We start from the raw sequence: 19,078 nt of genomic DNA, 5'->3' as shown, positions 1-19,078 counted from the left end.
TATGTGTGTGTGTGTGTGAGAGAGAGAGAGAGAGAGAGCGAGAGCGAGAGAGAGCACAAGAGCAAGAGCCAGAGCGAGGAGGGCAGGAGAGAAAACTTGATCTGTGAAGTTTTTGAAGAATTTGGTTTGCTGCCAAGATATCTGCTGCTTCGTTTTGGTTACACTCTTCAGTTGCATTGTTAACTGAATGCACTGGTTCTGTTTTCAACAAATTCAGTAAGGGTTTGAATAGCTTAATTGTTGCTCATTGTATATATCAGCTAAGGAATCCTTTGGATCAAAATATAGGGCAGGGATTAAGGAAATAATCCAGGCAAAATAAAATTCTACTGATTTCAATAGGAATTAAACATTTACCTCTCTGTATAGGACCAAAAGCTGCAATCACTTTTCCCAGCAATAGCTTTGTATAACCTTTAAAGTTTAGTTGCATTTTTCCATTTCAAGTATTGTATAAACTAAATACAAATTAGTTGCAGGCACACTCATTCTCTCCTGAATTGTGGGCTCTACTGATAAATTAGCATGGGTTAAATTGAGACAGTTTTTTGGGTGAGATGATTTAGACTACCATTTTTTAATATAGCTTAGTATTCTTCTTAATGTAATATTTGTTGCTTTTCTGTTGTAATCCAATCATCGAAACACCCACATTGTCAAAAGCTACAGCAGACCTGACTGTCATAGGACAGGTTACTAGACACACTGCTCCCTTTTCAAGTTAAAAGTTTAAGGGAAATGAAGATTTTACAAATGAGATCAGCTTCTTGTGGCAAATGAAATATATTTCTGTGTTGATATGCATCGTGTCCTCATGCTATAGAAGCAGACACTGCAAAAACCTTAAACACAGGAAATCTGAATAAACCATTAGGTAAAGAAAAGATTTGTGAAGCATTACAAACATATTTATAAACTCTGATGTATAATCTGAGTCTGTATGAGGCATATTTCAATCAATCTGTTAAATTGCAGGTGGAAAATAGGTCTGTTCAAGTAACAGAATAGGGCAAAGACAGGCATTCAGTTACCAATTTGGAGCTTAATATGCAATGAATTTATACCCACTTAGAAAATTGATCCCAGCTAAGGCTTTCCTCTGAAATATGTGCTTTAGTTTACATGCAGGAGTGGGTGTTATTTAGATATTGGCAGAATGAAGCAGTATTATTTAACATTGTGGTATTATTGTAAAAAATAATCTTGGTCATTATGTGGAAGGAAGAATTGACTAGCTTTCATAGCACCAAAAGCCCAAAGACTGCAAAAATGCGGGGGGAGGGCAGGGGGAGTGCTTAGGAACTGAGTTTGGGAAGAAGGGGAAGGATCTGTAAACACTACAGCAGTGGGGATCACTTTTGCCTGTACTCCCCATTCCTGCTGTTGCCACAATGAAAAACAAAGAACATCATGGTCAGAAATATTGGAAAAAGCACCTGGGTGCAAAAATGCTGATATGCTATTCATTTGGCTTTATGACTCAGAATATAGCTGCTTTGTTTGATAAAGTAATTATCACAAGTGGCACTTAACTTGGTCCTCAGCTATCCTCTAGAGATGCCATCCACTAAAGAAACACATTGTTGCTTACTGGTGAGGCTGAGTACTTATCTGCTAAATGTGCCAGTAGTGATTTACTGTAGAATAGCCTTTTCTAAATTCTGCCTGTTAATCCCCCAGCATAATAATTATCAATCCACATTTTATTATTTATTTGTATTGCTTTTAAAATAATAATTCACAATCCACTTTAAAAAATTGATATGAACATAGTTATCATAAAGTTACCTGACTCCTGACAATAGACTAAACCAGTTGTCAAAATACTTTGTGATCCTTAGCCTGGGAGATGCAATCAAGAATCAGTGTAGATTATAGCTTAAACTCTAGAAAAATCAATAACTGGTCTTCTTAATCAGCTGCCCCTGGTATCCATGTGCCTCCCACCCTGATCTCATTCTGGAAAGCTCTGAAGACCTGGATGCTGTCCAAGACTTTGGGTTGGGATGGCTGGGGCCCCTGTTGGATATGTTTCAGGGTGTGAATGTTGTTTGTTGGACTGGCCATCTGTCCTTGTTCTCTTTTTTCTTGTTTTTCCTTTTGTTATATTGTACTCTTTGTATTTTGTATACATTACATTAATTTAATCATTGCTTGTTGAGCAATGTGGAAAGATGACTGTAATGTAACCTGGTCAATGATGGGGGACAATGGTCACAAATGGGCAATTCAAGTACTTGAGAATTTGGAATACTGAATTCCAAGTGGCAGTATTATGAGTAAGCTATTCCACTAATCTCACATGTATTGCTGTTATGTTAATTTCATTAGCAATTGTTTTAATTAAACTGTAAAAGTCTTCTTTAAACTTGATGGTGCCCTCAGTCTTGCTAGGTGCTTATCGTCTTGTCCTAAGTGTGACTATCTTTCCTATATATAATTTGGAGGATTTGAATCTTCCAGTGGTGACTCAAGCAGATGTGTAGCAATTCTGTGGTCTTGTCAATGTCTCCATTACATTTTCTATTCTGCATAATATCCAAAACAAGTTGATAAAACACTGCTCTTTTTGTCTCATGTATGAAACTAATCAGAATAGCATAAACTTATACAGAAGTACATAAATCTGATCCCAGTGAAATAATTTACTATCTTACTGGATATTTAGTCAAGACAAATCCACAATGGCCAGAATCCACTGGAAAATTATTTTGCCCAAATGCAAAAGGGAGCATAAGTGTTTCCTGTTCCTTCCTATGCATAGCATAGTTTTAGTACCATGATTAATGTACAAAGTGCATAGGCCATTGTTTTCTCCTTCTGCCTTAGCTCCTACAGTTGTTTGGAGGGCTTTTTAATGAAATCGTGAATTTTATGAAGGCAGAATGACATAAGAAGAAGAAATCAATAACCACAAATAAACAAATTCAAAAGGAACCAGAGTATCTTAAAAAGGGTACCTTTTCCCACGGGACTCTCAGAAAACTATTCTGAAGGAGAAAATATGAACCTAGCATATTCACCTCTACTTTCTTCTCAGAATGAGAACCCAATAATGCCATTCAAAGACATTTAATTGGTAACCAATTCAATTATATTCCTTTTAGTCCTTACTGTAGAGGAGAAGACATACAATTCAGAATAAAAATAATTAAAATCACAAGAAGAGGCTGAAAACTTTAAGAGGCGTCAAGTGCGTAAAACATTAAGAATGTAACTGAATGAAAGCTTGCTGGAGTAAAAATGCATCTGGTGCCCTTCTAATCAAGGGCCACTTTCAGACTCAAGACATTAATTAAGATGGAGAAGCATGATTTCCTGCCCTTGTCCTTTGAGACAGTCCCCTATTGTGTAAAAACAAGCACATTAATTTCAAGTTATGGTGTTCATCCCCTGCTTAGGCAGAAAGTCACTAACAATGCAAAAATGAATTCAAAAGCATTCAGCCCTCAGAAAGCCATTAACTGTTGCTGGACTATAGCCATGATGGAAGGAAAACAAAGCTAACTAAGGGCAGAACGAGGATAGAAAGCAATCTCTGGGTCTGCAGACTCATTTCTGCACTTACTCATAACAATTTCTCAGATCAGCAAAAGAACAATTGCAGCTGATTATACCACTCTCCATGGGCTTTAAAAAAAGCCTCTAGTAGAAAGCGATATCAAATTCCATTTGGCAGCTCTGTCCTTGTTAGAGTTATTGCAACTTTCAGGCTCCTGAAGGTTCACTCGTAAGTTGGATCTGGCCCTCCTAAGATGGGGAGGAGTGCAATTTCACAGCTGCTATCAAACAGGGATTCCAAGCATGAATTTCATCAATAAAAATATTCCCTCACTGTGTGGCATGTAATTCTGAGAAGCTTTTGCTAGTTGTAAACCAATCTGAGGTCCCAATATCATTCTTTTTTACTACTTCCCAAAGTACATCCAGATCAAAAGGCACTACGGTACTGTGTATGACAGAACAACCAGGAGTTTCCTGAGAACTACTTTCTTGCCCTACAACCAGTTTGAATGGGACTCTCTGAATACACAGAGCCTGTTGTTGTGGGAGGTAATCTACTAAAACCATCTCTGACTATGTTTGCAGGACAGGACTGGCCTCTATGCTGGCAGCATATGATCACCAATACCCAAAGGAAGCAGAGTGACCAACTTTGATGGCTTCCCATCGAAGTGACCAGAAGTCTGTGTCTCTTTAACTTGGAAATTTGTTTTTTTTAAAAAACACAATGGATTTTTAACTCTCTCATCTCTGTTTGGGTGGCACAGCTCATTGATGGAAGTAGGTTAGGCCCAGAGAAACCTGGCTTTGTTTTGTGCTAAAGCAAAACTCTTACCCCAGGTTCAGTTAAGATCCCTGGATATACCATCCATTCTCTGAACATGCTGGAAGTCAATGCATCAGATATAACATTTGCACAGGCCAGAGCTTTCTGGACAGGAACATCTAATGGGTGTATGCCCAAACCATGCTATCAATGCCTACCTTTTATGTGAGTCAATGAGTACACACCTTGAACCTATAAATGTTGGACCTGCTGTACACATAATTAATGTGAATATGATATAGAATAAAGGAGGTTGAGGAGAGCAGCTAGTTAGGCAAGGTCCTGTCCTCCAGTGGGTTAAGCTCTGAACATTTAGAGCCTTATCTGAATATAGCTTGGCTTACAAGTCAGACTCTAGTACTTTTGGTATCACTAAATATATCCTTTGCAATTCCTTATGCTGATAATTAAAATTCAACTGGAGTCATAGGGAGTAAAGATTGCCAAAAGCAGTCATGCTTGCTGAAGCTGCTGCTCTGATGTTCCAAGCAGGAAGGATGTTTCTGTTTTTCCTCCAGCTGGTCCTAGAGAAATGTTCTTCTGCCTATATATATAATTTGATAGTGCAGGATATCAGCTGTCCATTGCAGACAGTCATGCCGTACTGTGGACAACTGGCTGATGTCACTGCATAATTTAGAAAGAGGAGGGGGCAATTATCTCTCCTCATATGTGAAAGCAGTGCCATAACCCGCTACAGTTTGCTACTGTCACAGAGTAGCAGACCACATAATGGTGGCAAAATTGCTATTCTGTTGCCAAGATTGGGGGGGAAAAGAGAAAGAGCATATATTTGTTCTATTATGATTTATCTCTATTATGATTTATCTCTATCAGTAGTCATTCACATGGAGGGATAGAAATATATAAATGGAGGACTGCTAAATGGACGAAGATAATTTGTGGCCAACAGGAAAAAGTCCTCAATTGTTTATTTGTACATACAATGTTTTTTTTAAATTGCTTGTCACGTTCAGGTTAAAAAAATACATAATATCCAACGACTGATGTTTTTAGATTATATGCTTAGAAGATCAGGACCCTATTAAAACATTTTTCCCCACTTTCCTTTAAGGCAAATCAAATCATAGACAAGCATTCCCTTTTTTAAATTCTAGTTAGATTAAAGTATATGCACATTTACAATTGCAATCCCAAAGTTTATGTCTAGATATTAAATTAAAAGTTTATCAGAAAAGAAAAACCCTTTTATATCTTATTCTACAGTTGACTTTATGGTGAAATATTTAATGTGAATGCACCATTTTTTACTTCACATATAAATCCCAATCTAAATTTAGTGAGTGGTGGCCACTCTCTCCAAAATGGGATATTTTGCTTTATGGTGGTATTTAAAACGCACATACTATTTCTCTGAACATATAATCCATCAGTGCATTTTTCTTAAAAACTCATTCAGAATCTAGCTGCTTCAGCTATTGGAAATGCATGTTTTGTAACTCAATTTTAGGTGACAGCATAATAACTTTTAAAAGCCACAACTAAAACAAATAGCCTGTTCTGCTGTGGATACTGAAGCCAACAATCCATTGTAGCAGAAATCTGAAAATGAATACATACAGCACAGTCTTCAAATATGACTTATTTTATGGAGCCATATCATTTGACATTTATCCCACTGCTTTATTTTCAGTTCATACAAATTTGCTACAAGGGCAATTCAAAAGGGAAAGGCTCATTCTTTTTTCAGTTTCTCCTCTTCACTGCTATTCTTTGCATGGATGTCTTGTCTTGGCCCACCATGGAAAGAAATTTCTGAAGTAGACTGATGCTCTTTATTCTTTTTTAAATGAAGGAGGGAAGCTAATTAAAATCAACTGGATGTATCTGAAGTCCTCTTGACTTCAACCTCTCTATCTAAAGAATCAAACTGCATTCCCAACTTGCTGGTTGTTAAGATCTGCAGGAGAGAGAGGCTGTTCTGAAGCTGCCCCCAATGTCATCTGGCAAGTGGGAGACGGCCTTCTCTTGCCTTGCTCCCAGGCTATGAACTACACTCCCTCCAGAGTTCCAGATGTTCTCCACTCATTGTAAAAATGCATCTTTTTTGCCAGGCTTTTAATGTTAGAAGTTACAATATTTATTGCTAATATTAATCTGCAATTTGTAAACTTTACCTTCTGTTTTGTTTTAAATTTAAATTAAAAATTCAATTTAATTAAATTTGGAGTGTTTACTACAGTCCCAGTTCAAACAATCAAATGAACAAATGCATGTAAACTCAAACAATATAGGCTACTTTACTTAAGACCCCTACCAATTAAGCACCAAACAATAAACAAGAGATTTAAACCGTGGAAACTTGGCAACAAGAGACCACTTATTATTATTTATTCAATTTGTATCCAGCCTTTCTACTCAGAGGGTGCTCAAGGCAGCTAATTCTCCTGCATGTGTCCACCAAGTTCTTGCTCCCCACTCTCCCTCTAGTTTTGTAGTAGCTTAGACTGCTGATAAGGAAGCTTATATTAACTGAGATCTCTGTCCTTAGAAAGCCCACTTTTGTGCTTGCTGTGACACGGATCTCAGGCAGAGGAGGCAGCAGTAGATAGGTCCCAGTGGCAAGGAAAAGAAGAAAAGATAGCTGGACAAAAAAAAAAAAAAGTAGTGGAGATTTCAGTAATATGGGATCTCAGATGACAGAGGTGGTGGCCTCGGGTGTCAGAGGAAAGGAGGGAAAATGGCATGATGGCATCTTAACTAAATCCTCCTCAAATGTGTTGTCCTTTTGCCCCACTGAATTGTCTTGCCACTCAGTCCATACTTTATCTTGCTAATCATCTGCCATGGGGTACTTTATAAAATGCTTTGCTGAAATTAAGATATATTATGTCTTTGGCATTTCCACAATCTATTAAGGAAGTTACTCAAGCAAAAATGAGAAAAGATTAGTCTGGCAAGATTTATTCTTATTATGCTTCAGGAAATTACTATATTGTTTTCATATTAATGTATGATGATTCATAGATCAACTTTTTTATCCTCTGCCCACAGGTATTGCTCAATGACTAGCCTTTAGTTTGCTGGATGCTTCTCTCCTTGTTTTGAAGATCAGTAGAACATTTGTTTCTTCCAGTCATCTGGTATCGTCTTCCTGTCATGTGGGATTTGTTTCCAGACCTTTACTAAACTTTTTTGGCAGCCACATTGATTTCTTTTGCTGTGTTCCATTCTTTCTTTTCTTCATTTAATTGTTTGAAATTGTATTTAGGAACTTTAGGAACTCCATCTATCTTGAGTTCCATTTCCCATTATTCTTTTCTGGATCCTATTTACCATTGCTTTGAATTTATTACAATCCACTACTGAAGTCCAAGATACATGTTTGATTATGCTTGGTTTTAACTTCCCTTAAAGTCAAGAACTACAATGTTTATGGTCACTTTTCCCCAATATTACTGCTGCCTCCATTTCCTCAACTAAGTTTTCCCTTTCAGAAAAGAAAACCTTCTTTAAATATAAAATAAGACATCTGACTAGGTTTTTCCTTCAAATGCTAATTTTTCTGTTTGGTAAATCTATCTATCATCTGTATTTTCATGGGGACAGGATCAAATATACTGTATATCTTCCATGTATCCTTCCATGTAAATTTGTGAATTAAAAAAGGTGATTCTGCAGATAACAACAACCCCATATTTCTTATACCCTGATTAAGAAAAGTTATGGGTGTGATTTGCTTCAGTGTTTAAGAATTTTACATTTAATAGAAGGAAAACAGTAACATCTCCTCCTCTGGGGGAGATGGGCAGCATATACATTTAATAAATAAATAAAAAAAAATGTAAATAAACATATTTGCATTACTCTTGGAAGCAGTGTAATAATCATATTTAGTGCATTCTTATACCCAGTGACTCAGGAATAAGCATAATTCAGCTCCATTTACTTCTGAATAGATATGTCTAGATTAGCATTGTGAGATGTTTACCTTTTCTGCAGAAAGGGCCATCGTATGCTGTCTGGGAGCAGTCGCATGAGTATCCATTGTATTTTTCAACACATTTGCCACCATTTTTGCAATGTATCCCATAGCTTGTGCAATGGCCAGAACAACCAGGTTTCACACCTGGTGTGACTTTTGCTCTTTCTTCTAAATCCAGAGTCAATCCATTCATTCTTAAAGAGCGAATACAGCCCAAAAATCCTTTCTGTTCACCTGCAGCACCTGAAGAACATAACATGCTAAATGAAAAATGAACAGAACGAACACAAAATTACAACTTCTAATAATGAAGAATAGATTCAACTGAAATCCAGAAGCCAAGTAAAGCCTTATAAGTGGAATCTTATTCTTTCCCAGTTGCCATCCCAAAGTTTTAAGGATATGGACAGAAGGGTATCTATTCCAATAGGTCTAACTGAGATCCCATTAAATTTTTGGGTGGGAGAATGAGATTTGCCCTCTTCAGAGCAGCCCTTCTAAAAGTGCAAACGTGGGAAAGTAGATTAACCTGAAAGACAGAAATTTACTCTCTTGCTAAACAGTGGCCGTTAGGCCTTAAAGTAAGCAAGTCCAGAACAAAGAAATAGGATAGAACTCAAATTAAATGAATAAAATACAGCCATATTAAAAACAACAGTTGCAATTAATAATCTGAAAAAGGAAGGAGCAGACAAAAGAGATGTTCAGTTCATCTGCAAATACATTATCATTAAGCATCAACAGCGGAAACTTATCTAAACTTATTCCTCCAACAGCTGTTGTATTGATTCTTTGCATTCCATTGTTACCATGGTTAGTAATAATAACTCAAATCATTATGATTCCAGATTGCTGTCAATAATTATTAGATGATGATCTAGTAATCAGATGATGATGATGATGATGATGATGATGATAATGCAACAATAATGTACTACTATTTTCTAGTATTTAATAGAAACTCAGACATAAACCTTAAAATCTTTATGGAAGCAAAATTGGAAAAAGATAATCCAGCACAGAGACATTAAGAAGTATGCAGAAAGGAAAGAAAGAGTAACATGTTTAAAAATTCCTCTCTCACCCCTATGGGTGGTATGTGTCTACCTCAATCTTGGGTCTTCTACCAGAGGCCTAGGAGTTTGAGGGTTCTGCACAGAATCTTAGCTGTTCCTACCATTGCACTCTTCTGGACAGAGAGCTCTGATGTTGTTCCTGGGATCTGTTGGAGCCACTCTCCCAGCCTAAGAGTCATAGCCCCAAGTGCTCCTACCACCACTGGGACCACTTTGGCTTTTACTTTCCACATCCTCTCAAGTTCTTCCTTCAGGCCCTGGTACTTCTCCAGCTTCTCATACTCCTTCCTGATGTTGCTGTCACTTGGCACTGCTACATCTATCACTACCACTGTCTTCTGGTCTTTGTCTACTACCACGATGTCTGGTTGATTGGCCAGTACCTGCCTCTCTGTCTGGATCTGGAAGTCCCACAGGATCTTAGCCCTGTTATTGTCCATGACCTTCTGTCGAATATCCCATCCGGACTTGGGAGAGTCTAGCCTATACACTGTGCAGATGTCTCTATATACAATGTCAGCTATTTGGTTGTGCTGTTCAGTATATGCTGTTCCTGCCTATATCTTACACCCCGCCACTATGTGTTGGAGTGTCTTTGAGGCCTCTTTGCACAATCTGCACCTTGGGTCCTGTCTAGTGTGGTAGACCTCTGCTTCTATAGATGTGGTGCTTAGTGCCTGTTCTTGTGCTGCTATGAACAGTGACTCAGTGCTGTCTTTTAGTCTGGCCCTTTCCAGCCACTGATAGGATTTCCCAATGTCAGCTACCTCAGCATTCTGTTGATGGTACATCCTATGCAGGGGCTTGTCTTGCTATGGTACTTCCTCCACTTGAATTGCCTCCCATGCCTGCTGCTGCCTCAGGTATTCTCTCAGCAGCTCATCTTTGGGTGCCATTTTACTGATGCATTCCTGGATGTTCCGGGTTTCGTCCAGGACAGTGGCTTTGACACTCATCAGACCCCGCCCATCCTCTTTGTGGCTGGTGTACAATCTCTGGGTGTTGGACTTGGGGTGGAAACCTCCGTACATTGTGAGGAGCTTCGGGGTCTTCACATCAGCAGCCTCCACGGCCTCCTTTGGCCAGCTCACTATACCGGCAGGGTATCTGATGACTGGCAGGGTGTACATGTTGATGGCATGGATCTTGTTCTTCCCATTGAGCTGGCTCTTCAGGACCTGTCTGATTCTTTGGTGGTACTTGGATGTTGCTGTCTTCCTTGCCTCCTCCTCATGGTTCCCATGTGACTGTGGGATACCAAGTTATTTGTAGCTGGTTTCTGCATCTGCTATGTGGCCCACTGGTAGTTCCACCCCATTGGTCTTAACTACCTTCCCTCTCTTTACTATCATACTGCCACACTTCTCCAGTCCGAATGACATCCCAGTGTCCTCACTGTAGATCTGTATCAGGTGGATCAGTGAGTCAATGTCTCGTTCAATCTTAGCATACAGCTTGATGTCATCCATGTAGAGGAGGTGGCTGATGGTGATTCCACTCTTGAACTTGTACCTGTATCCAGTCCTTGTGGTTATCTGGCTTAGGGGGTTTAACCCTATGCAGAACAGCAGCAGGGACAGTGCATCACCTTGGAATATGCTGCATTTAATGGTCACTTGTGTGAGCTGTCTTGAGTTCACTTCCAGTGTTGTTTTCCACAGTCTCACTGAGTTCTTGAGGAAGGTCCTTAGTGTCCTGTTGACTTTGTATAGCACCAGGCATTCACAGATCCATGTGTGTGGCATTGAGTCATAGGCTTTCCTGTAGTCAATCCAGGCTGTGCTCAGATTGGTCTGCCTAGACCTTGAGTCTCGGGTGACTGCTCTATCTATGAGCAACTGGTGTTTTGAGCCTCTGGTGTTGTTCCCAATGCCTTTCTGAGCTGTGCTCATGTACTGGCCTACATGGTCTTGTAGCTTGGTGGCTAGGATGCCTGATAGAACTTTCCGTGTTGTGGGGAGGCAGGTTATTGGTTATTAGTTGGATGGTGCTGTTCCCTTGTGAAGGTCTTTCATGATCAGCACTGTCCTTCCTTTTGTTAGCCAGTCTGGATAGGAGCCTGCTGCTAGCAGCTGGTTCATCTGTGCTGCTAGGTGTTTATGCACTGCTGTTAATATATATATATATATATAAAATTCCCCTCTCACCCCTATGGGTGGTGGGTGTCTTCCTCAATCTCGGGTCTTCCACCAGAGGCCTGGGAGTTTGAGGGTTCTGCACAGTATCTTAGCTGTTCCTAGCACTGCACTCTTCTGGACAGAGAGATCTGATGTTGTTCCTGGGATCTGTTGGAGCCACTCCCCCAGCTTAGGAGTCATGGGCCCGAGTGCTCCTACCACCACTGGGACCACTTTGGCCTTTAGTTTTCACATCCTCTCTATTTCTTCCTTCACGCCCTGGTACTTCTCCAGCTTCTCATGCTCCTTCTTCCTGATGTTGCTGTCACTTGGCACTGCTACATCTATCACTACCGCTGTCTTTTGGTCTTTCTCTACTATACTGCTACTATATATGTATCTATGTATATGTATATGTATATGTATATGTATATGTGTGTGTGTGTGTGTGTGTGTGTGTATGTATGTATATATATATATATATATATATATATATATATATCACACACACACACAGAGTATATATATTTATTTCAATGTTTATTTTTTTCATTTACTTTCAGAATATGCTAACTTCATCAGTCCTTGTAGGCCAAATCAGATTTGGTTCCACCAGAGTCAATGGATCCCTTCTCTTTGTCAGACATGCTACAAGTACTTTTCACTTATTGCTAAACAAGTATTCTAAGACTTCTTTAATATTTTTGACAGATTATGTGATAAATGCTAAAATCTCCACCTGGTAACAAATATAAGCAGCAATATAGCCATAAATGATAGCCTTTGTATTGTTCTTACTAGTGTCTTGTGCACAGTTTCACTGACCCCTTGAAAATTAGATTTGATTCCCAAAGTGTCTGCATCTGTAAATATCATATGCTTTCAAACGTTATGGCATTCACAGAGTCCTTAAAAAAGTATGTTTAAAATGTTTTTCTTAGAAGTGATGTGCTTCCCATCACCTCTTAGCAGCCAAATGCACATGAAAACCAAATGAGTCAGGTTCTGCATACATGAGAGGTATTGGGTCTCATTCATGGCATTTCTTTCCATGTAGGAGGGTCCAGGTTCACTCCAAATAACAGAGTACAGCAGAGCTAGGGAAATACCTCTTTTTGAGATCTGAAGAGCTGTTGTCAAACAGAGGCACCAATGGCCTGTTTCAGTATAACACAGCTTTCAGTGATATCCAGGCAATATGTTTGCATACCATTACCTGTGTAAGATAAGGGCCAGTGCGTTATCCTAGCACCAGATGGAAAAATTGACCAGGCACCTGGATTCAAATACATACACTGATTCAGGGGATTTTAAAGAGTAATACACAGTTGAAACTAGAGTTTTTTCTTTTGGGATTGATGGACAAACAGTTGGAAAAAAGTCATGGATCTTTGTTTTTGTATATTATAACTGCAGCGAAATTATTGTATGCACAAAGATGGAAAGACCTGGCACTACCCACAATGGAGAAATGGTTAGTGAAAATGATGGAACTTGCTGAGATGGCTAAATTGACTTCTTTGATCAGAGAAAAGACAATATCTATATTTATTGCTGACTGGAAACCCCTTATAGACTTTTTGCATGAAACAAAAAAATGAATTTATGATTTATGGTTTTGATGATTAGACAGAATAGATTATAGGAAAAAGAGAGTTATGTTGTAACTATAGAGTAAGAGGTAAATTTATGATTGTACTTATAACTGCTGTAAAGAAGATTGGAAGCTACTTCTTTGTAGATTTTTTTCTTTTTTCTTTTTCTTTTATAGTACTTTTTCCCCCTTTCTTGCACTTTTAGCTTTCTATTTGATTTTTCTTCTTCTTGTCTTTTTCTCATTTTATATTCGTTTGTATTAGTTTTTAATCTTCTTTTTAAAAAATCCTTAATAAAATTATACAAAAAGAAAAAAAGAAAAGAAAAGAAAAGAAAAATTGACCAGCCACATAAGTGGATTTCCTGAATGCAGATATGTCAAATTATGAGGGATAAAATCAGCACGGTGTGAAATGATGAAAAGAGTAAGACAGAAAACTCATTTTCTCCCATGTTAATGGAAGCAGAGCAATGAAATATATTAAAATGATGTATACAGCCTTCAGCACCTTGGCAGGTACCAGATCATCAATAGAGCTGAAATGGCAGTATAGCTTCCTCAATTGTATAGTCATTATTCATCAGGATGATTTGTTCTTTATTTTTTTTCTTCTGAAAATCTCTAACAGCTAAAAAATGATCTTATACAACAACCTTTCAATTAAGTGTAAAGTTGTGACAAGTACAGCACTGAAGCAGGTCTTTCTCTTTTAAGCTATACCCAAAGTCATTTAGATATAATGAGAAAATGTAACATTCCTTTGACTGAGGAAGTACTAGGATTTTCACATCAGTAGGTTTAGCAGGTATTTGATATAACTGGAGGCACTGGGATACAACCTCTGGCATCTGAATTGTTGACTCCATCAACATGTACAATAAAACTGCTGAATCACATTATACAGATTTATACAAGACAGCTATTCTGTTGATACTACTCTACTCCTCCCTTTCTTCAAATTTAGGTGAGGCTCTGAAAGTACTGAATCAGTGCCTAGAACTCATTTTCCTTGGTGGATTAGCGATTTGCTTCAGAGGGTTATGATAATTTTTGAAGTGGTGGTTTGTTGTCTGGTTGCTTCCAAGTCTTCAAGACCTGATGGACATCAGTTTGCCAGGATTCTGTCCGTAACTGCTTATTGAGATCTTGTGCGCTTATGATTGTCTCAACAGTGGTGGTATCCAGCCAGGCTTGTCTTCTGTTAGAGTCTTTTTTGGTTGCCTTCAATTTTTGCAAGCATCAGGGTCTTCTTCACTGACTTGCTTCTGTGTTATGTGTCCAAAATATTTAATATTTCATTATTAGTGCTTTCATTGAACCGTCTGCTTTTCCTTCATCTGATATTGAATTATTTCTTCTGCATTCCCCCTAAAAAAGGAATGCCTCCCCTAAGTCCCTTTTGTGTGGGTCTTGAAAACCTCTCTGGTAATTTTGCTGAAAATCAGAGGTTTGTCAATGGCAGGTATCACATAAAAACCGGAGTAAACTGTAAAGCCACACAATAGCCTTTACACTGTTCAAACAAACAAACAAACAAACAAACAAATAACAACCCAAATCCTCCCTTATAACACCAAGGGAAAATAACCCCAAATCCTGGGCCCATCCTTGCACATGATATGGCCATATCCAAATTGCACCATTGCTTTACCTACTGTGGATCCCATTAAAAAGATAAGTGGGGTTTCTGGCCACCAATAGATAATCTAGTCATACCTTAAATTAGATTTGCAGTTTGAAGGGTGCTCACTTATATATGTATATTAACTAATACCCAACTAACTTTGGCAGCCATAGCACAAAGTACTTTGTTTTGGCTGACATGAGACAGATACAGTTTGGGCACTGCTATTTGGTAGCATCTGGATTAGACTTATGCAGTGCATAAAAGTGGCGTAAGTTGTTAACTGTAACTGATTACTTGATTATATTTTACAGTTCTTAAATTGCACAGGCTATCATAATATTTTTCAAGCAAAAAACTGAAATGCTAGTACTTGCATTCAAAGCCCCAAATGATTTGGGGCTTGTATTTTGAAAGAAACACCTTCTGCTGCATGAGCCAGCCTAAATACTAAGATTACAGTGGCAAGCTTGTTTTTGAAGCCTTCTGTTCTGTCTAAAGGGAGTCGAGCAAAAATAATCTTTTCATCTGTTGTGCCTTGCCTATTAAATGACCTGCTTAGGAAACCTGCAGCCTGGCATCAAATGTTATTGTCCTGTTTTGGACAGACTTGGGAGTTTTGGAATTATTGGGAGGCATAGAAATATTTTAAATAAGTAAATAAAGGTGAAGAAGACCTCTGGCCCAGTATGTATGGGATCTGGAGTGGCCACAGGCATATAGAAGAGGCACTGCATTTTCAGTTCAACATACCATTTCTACTTACCAACATAGAGCTGGCTATAGAGTTCTAGTCGAGTGTGGCCTTCAGTGGGAGCCTTCCGGATCTCTTTGGGGAACTGGTCTACTTGCAGGCTGGCCTCTTTGACATTGCGCTCTGCAGTCACTCGATGCCACTGATCGTCAGTGAGTGGACGGGGTGACCTCACAATAATCTCTACTGGGCCATTTCCAACATTAAATGAGAAAGATACATCTGTGGCAGCTGATGAGAGAAGGTTGGAGAAGTATCATTTTATAAAGATCCTGCTAAATTTGTGATTTTTAAAAAAAGATCTCTATTTGCAATTGTGTTTATTTTTATTTATTTACAGTATAGATTCTGAATATATACAACAAAAGAAAACCAACAGAACACAAATATCCACATAACAATGAATTCAGTTAATAAAAATTGCCCTCAGTCATTCCAGATTAAAGGGATTATTAAACCAAGTGATCCTTAGAATTTAATCAGGGCTAAGTGTATTCCAGGGGAAGTGCATTCCAAAGCATGCGGCTATTGCTGAGGCCTGTCTCTTGGCCTACACTTCACACACCTCTGAAGTAACCCTCAGCAGGTCCTTCCTGTATGTTCAGACCATACAGGCACTCATTCACATTTGAAACAGTGGTTTCTGATATATACCAGTGCTATGCCTTATTGGGCTCCAGACAGTAGCTCATGACCTGATCACTACTTGGTTGGAGTATTGTAATGCACTCTACAGATTCAATTATTCTACCCTTCAATAATAAAGAGCATTCTTTGAAGCTCTACTGTGCCTGTTCCTTGTCTTGGCCTACCTGAAAGGGCTGACAGTTGCTGATACCCTACCACTTTGTCAACAACTTTTCCACAAAGGGAAGGCTGGAAGCAAGTCAAAAATTATGAAATATGACTTGCTTCAAGAGATGGCATCTTCAAGACAAGGTACACCAGTGCCTCTTTCAAGGAAGGTAGTATAATGCCCTCCCTTAGAGAAGTATTTACCATCTCCTAGCCACACACAATCTGCCATCTGAAGAAGGCAGAAAAGCATGGATCAACCCTTGACTGGGAACCCTCTCCATTTCCTCAGGTTCCACAAGCTCTAAAGACAGTATTACAAGACAGTACTGTGTTCACCACAATGAGCTCTGTCCAACACCACATCAAAAGCAAAGCAGCTACACGTGACTCTATCCACATGGAAACTGCAATATTATCCAGGTCATCCACCTAACCTTCCCTAAAAGAGTCTCAGTAACCCTGAATAGAGTTGCTTGATAGGAATCTGCAAGCACAATAAGTGGAGTTATGGAGAAGAATCAACACATTGCTGCTTTTATCACCACCACATAGTTTTGAATGTAAGCGTGTACCACTGCTCAGCTGCATCTGCTTTTGCCTTAATTCACAGTTAAAATATAGAGATAATGTTTTAATAGTATGGAATCATCTTACACATTAATTAAGTAATGTGCTAATGGTCATAAATTTATGATGGGACTTTCTGTGATAGGCACCAAGTTAATGAAGAGCAAAGAGGTCACTATGCTGGAAAACACAGAATCTAAATTGCTAAGGAAAGTTAATAACGAGTTAGCAGGAGTTTCTGTCTTTCTTTTGGATTTTTAAAGTTTGTATATTATGTAATAAAATGTATTAAAAATTTAAAAAGGAAAAAGAATGCTTGATAAAGTATACTGTCATTTTTATTCATTTTATGTAACTGTTTCATGTATGGCAATCTTCCTTTCTTTTGTCTTTTATGGTACAAATTGAAAAAGACTATTTTTATAGTTATACTAATATTTTATAGTTTAAAATATCACATTGCTTTTTCATATTATCAAAGCTTCTTATGCAGCTCACAATTATGTAAAATACATTTGTTTCCTAAATCATTTTTATTCTGATCTTCAGCCTTCAGATCTTCAATCAATAAACAAGTCCATGAACACATTTTAACAAACTAGACCACACTTACTGTGAAGTTTCAACAGAACTTCATGTTGGGATCTTGATGACAGCCACTTCAACTTTTACTCACTGAGGTATATTTTTCAATAATTAAAAAATTAAAAATAAATAATTAAAAATATTGTGGGAAATCATGAATTGTGCCTCCTAAGTATCAATACAAGAATGCAGCTGGCTTCTACTAAGCATAAATATACTTTCCTTTTTGATGTAAAGCAAAAGCAAAACACAACAAAAACTTCAAAACTTCCATTGCAAAACATTTCAGGATAAAGACATCTCCTTTCTGTTTCAATCTTTAGGGTATGAAATCCCCCTTGCCCTTGTGAAGTAAACCATCTATTGCTTTGAATAAGTGCTCTTATTTGTTTTGTTTTTTAAAACAGTGGGCTTCATTTGTTTTTGGCATTCTAACTCGCACTGTGTTCCAAATAGCATGCCTGGATCCAGTTTGATTTTCTTTTTCCCTCAGTGTTTTTTGTTTGTTTGTTTAAATATCAAAATTAAACTGAGATGTTTTGTCCTTAAATACAGAGCTCTTTTAACATGATGCAGGGTCCTCCTCCTCTGTCATGTTGTTCATTGTGAAATCCCTCCCCTTTTTTACTGTTCATAACCCTCCTGTGAAGTATTATTTGTTCTTCATATTGTACAATCAGTGTCACAGAACAATGGACAGATGAAACAGAGCCATTCCTGTCCTTGTGTGTTTATCTCCTAAGAGCTACAGCTGTCACAGGGCTTAATGGTGTCTGCCCCCCTTCCACCTGTTACGCATCCACAGAGCACTGGCCATTGTCTGATGCCCCCAGAAAAGAACAAAGCTGAATTAACAAAAGAGGAACATACCTAGTCCTCCAAATTTGTGCAGTAGCACATCCATGCTAGTCAAAAGTGAGGAAGAGAGGAGAAGGAAAGAAGGAAGGAAGAGGAGCCCAAGGCTCATTTTATGACAACGCTTGCATGGTATAACCTGGGCCTTTCAATTCATCATTGGGGCATCACAGATCAAAGGTGAGGGAAAAAGTAGATGAAAGAGAGTTGAGCAACTGAAATCCATTGGCAACGAGATAGTAAAAGGACTCAGGAAGGCACAGATCGATACGCAGATCAATATTCCCTACTATGTGAAACCAATATGGCATGCAGCACAATTCCATGTATTCAGTGAGTCTTTTCTCTATATATGTTGGGCGTAGTATTTCAGTCTAAACCCTGATTCTCGACAATGGCAAGAATATTTCTTTGAGTAATTCATTTGCACTTTAAATTACCTGTTAACTTAAAACTACAATAGGAATTCAGAGAACTGTAAGTCTAAAGGAACACCTTATGAAATATTTATTGAAGCGTTTTTGAATACTACAGTGTGTTTTATGTATATTATCACAGCAATTTTTATAGGACCTGATAAGGCAGGCTGATATTTTTATTTCTCGATCAGAACAGTTGAAGCTGTTTATACCACAAACTTTGTTATCTTATTTCCTAGCTGCTTGCTCCTTAGTTCCCTTATATATTTTCGAAAACTTCGTCCATTTCCTCTTGCATTTAATTGTATAGACGTTTCCTTCTCTTATCTTTTCTGAGTTTTCTGGCATTTAGATACCAGCTGAGTTTGTGCATAATACCCTTTTGGTTTCTGCCAGCTTGCCAGAGCAAG

At 38.3% G+C, this 19,078-nt stretch overlaps 1 protein-coding gene across 2 annotated transcripts in view; it reads right to left on the bottom strand.

The window, feature by feature from the left end:
* CNTNAP2 (contactin associated protein 2) overlaps positions 1-19,078 on the bottom strand; it is a 1,202,163-nt gene that overhangs the window by 61,247 nt on the left and 1,121,838 nt on the right. For both annotated transcript variants that reach the window (XM_088150062.1, XM_088150063.1), the window contains exons 17-18: positions 15,457-15,675; positions 8,283-8,519 (exon numbers count right to left, since the gene is read on the bottom strand). In XM_088150062.1, coding sequence (XP_088006188.1) covers positions 8,283-8,519; positions 15,457-15,675 — 456 coding nt within the window. The remainder of the gene's footprint in view (positions 1-8,282; positions 8,520-15,456; positions 15,676-19,078) is intronic.

This window comes from Python bivittatus, unplaced genomic scaffold, assembly GCF_059951505.1.
Source record: "Python bivittatus isolate LINGU-HERP-01145 unplaced genomic scaffold, Pbiv_v1 ctg000610_np1212, whole genome shotgun sequence".
Lineage (NCBI taxonomy): Eukaryota > Metazoa > Chordata > Lepidosauria > Squamata > Pythonidae > Python > Python bivittatus.
The sequence above is the reverse complement of the archived record's forward strand: the minus strand, read 5'-3'. Positions and strand labels throughout refer to the sequence as shown.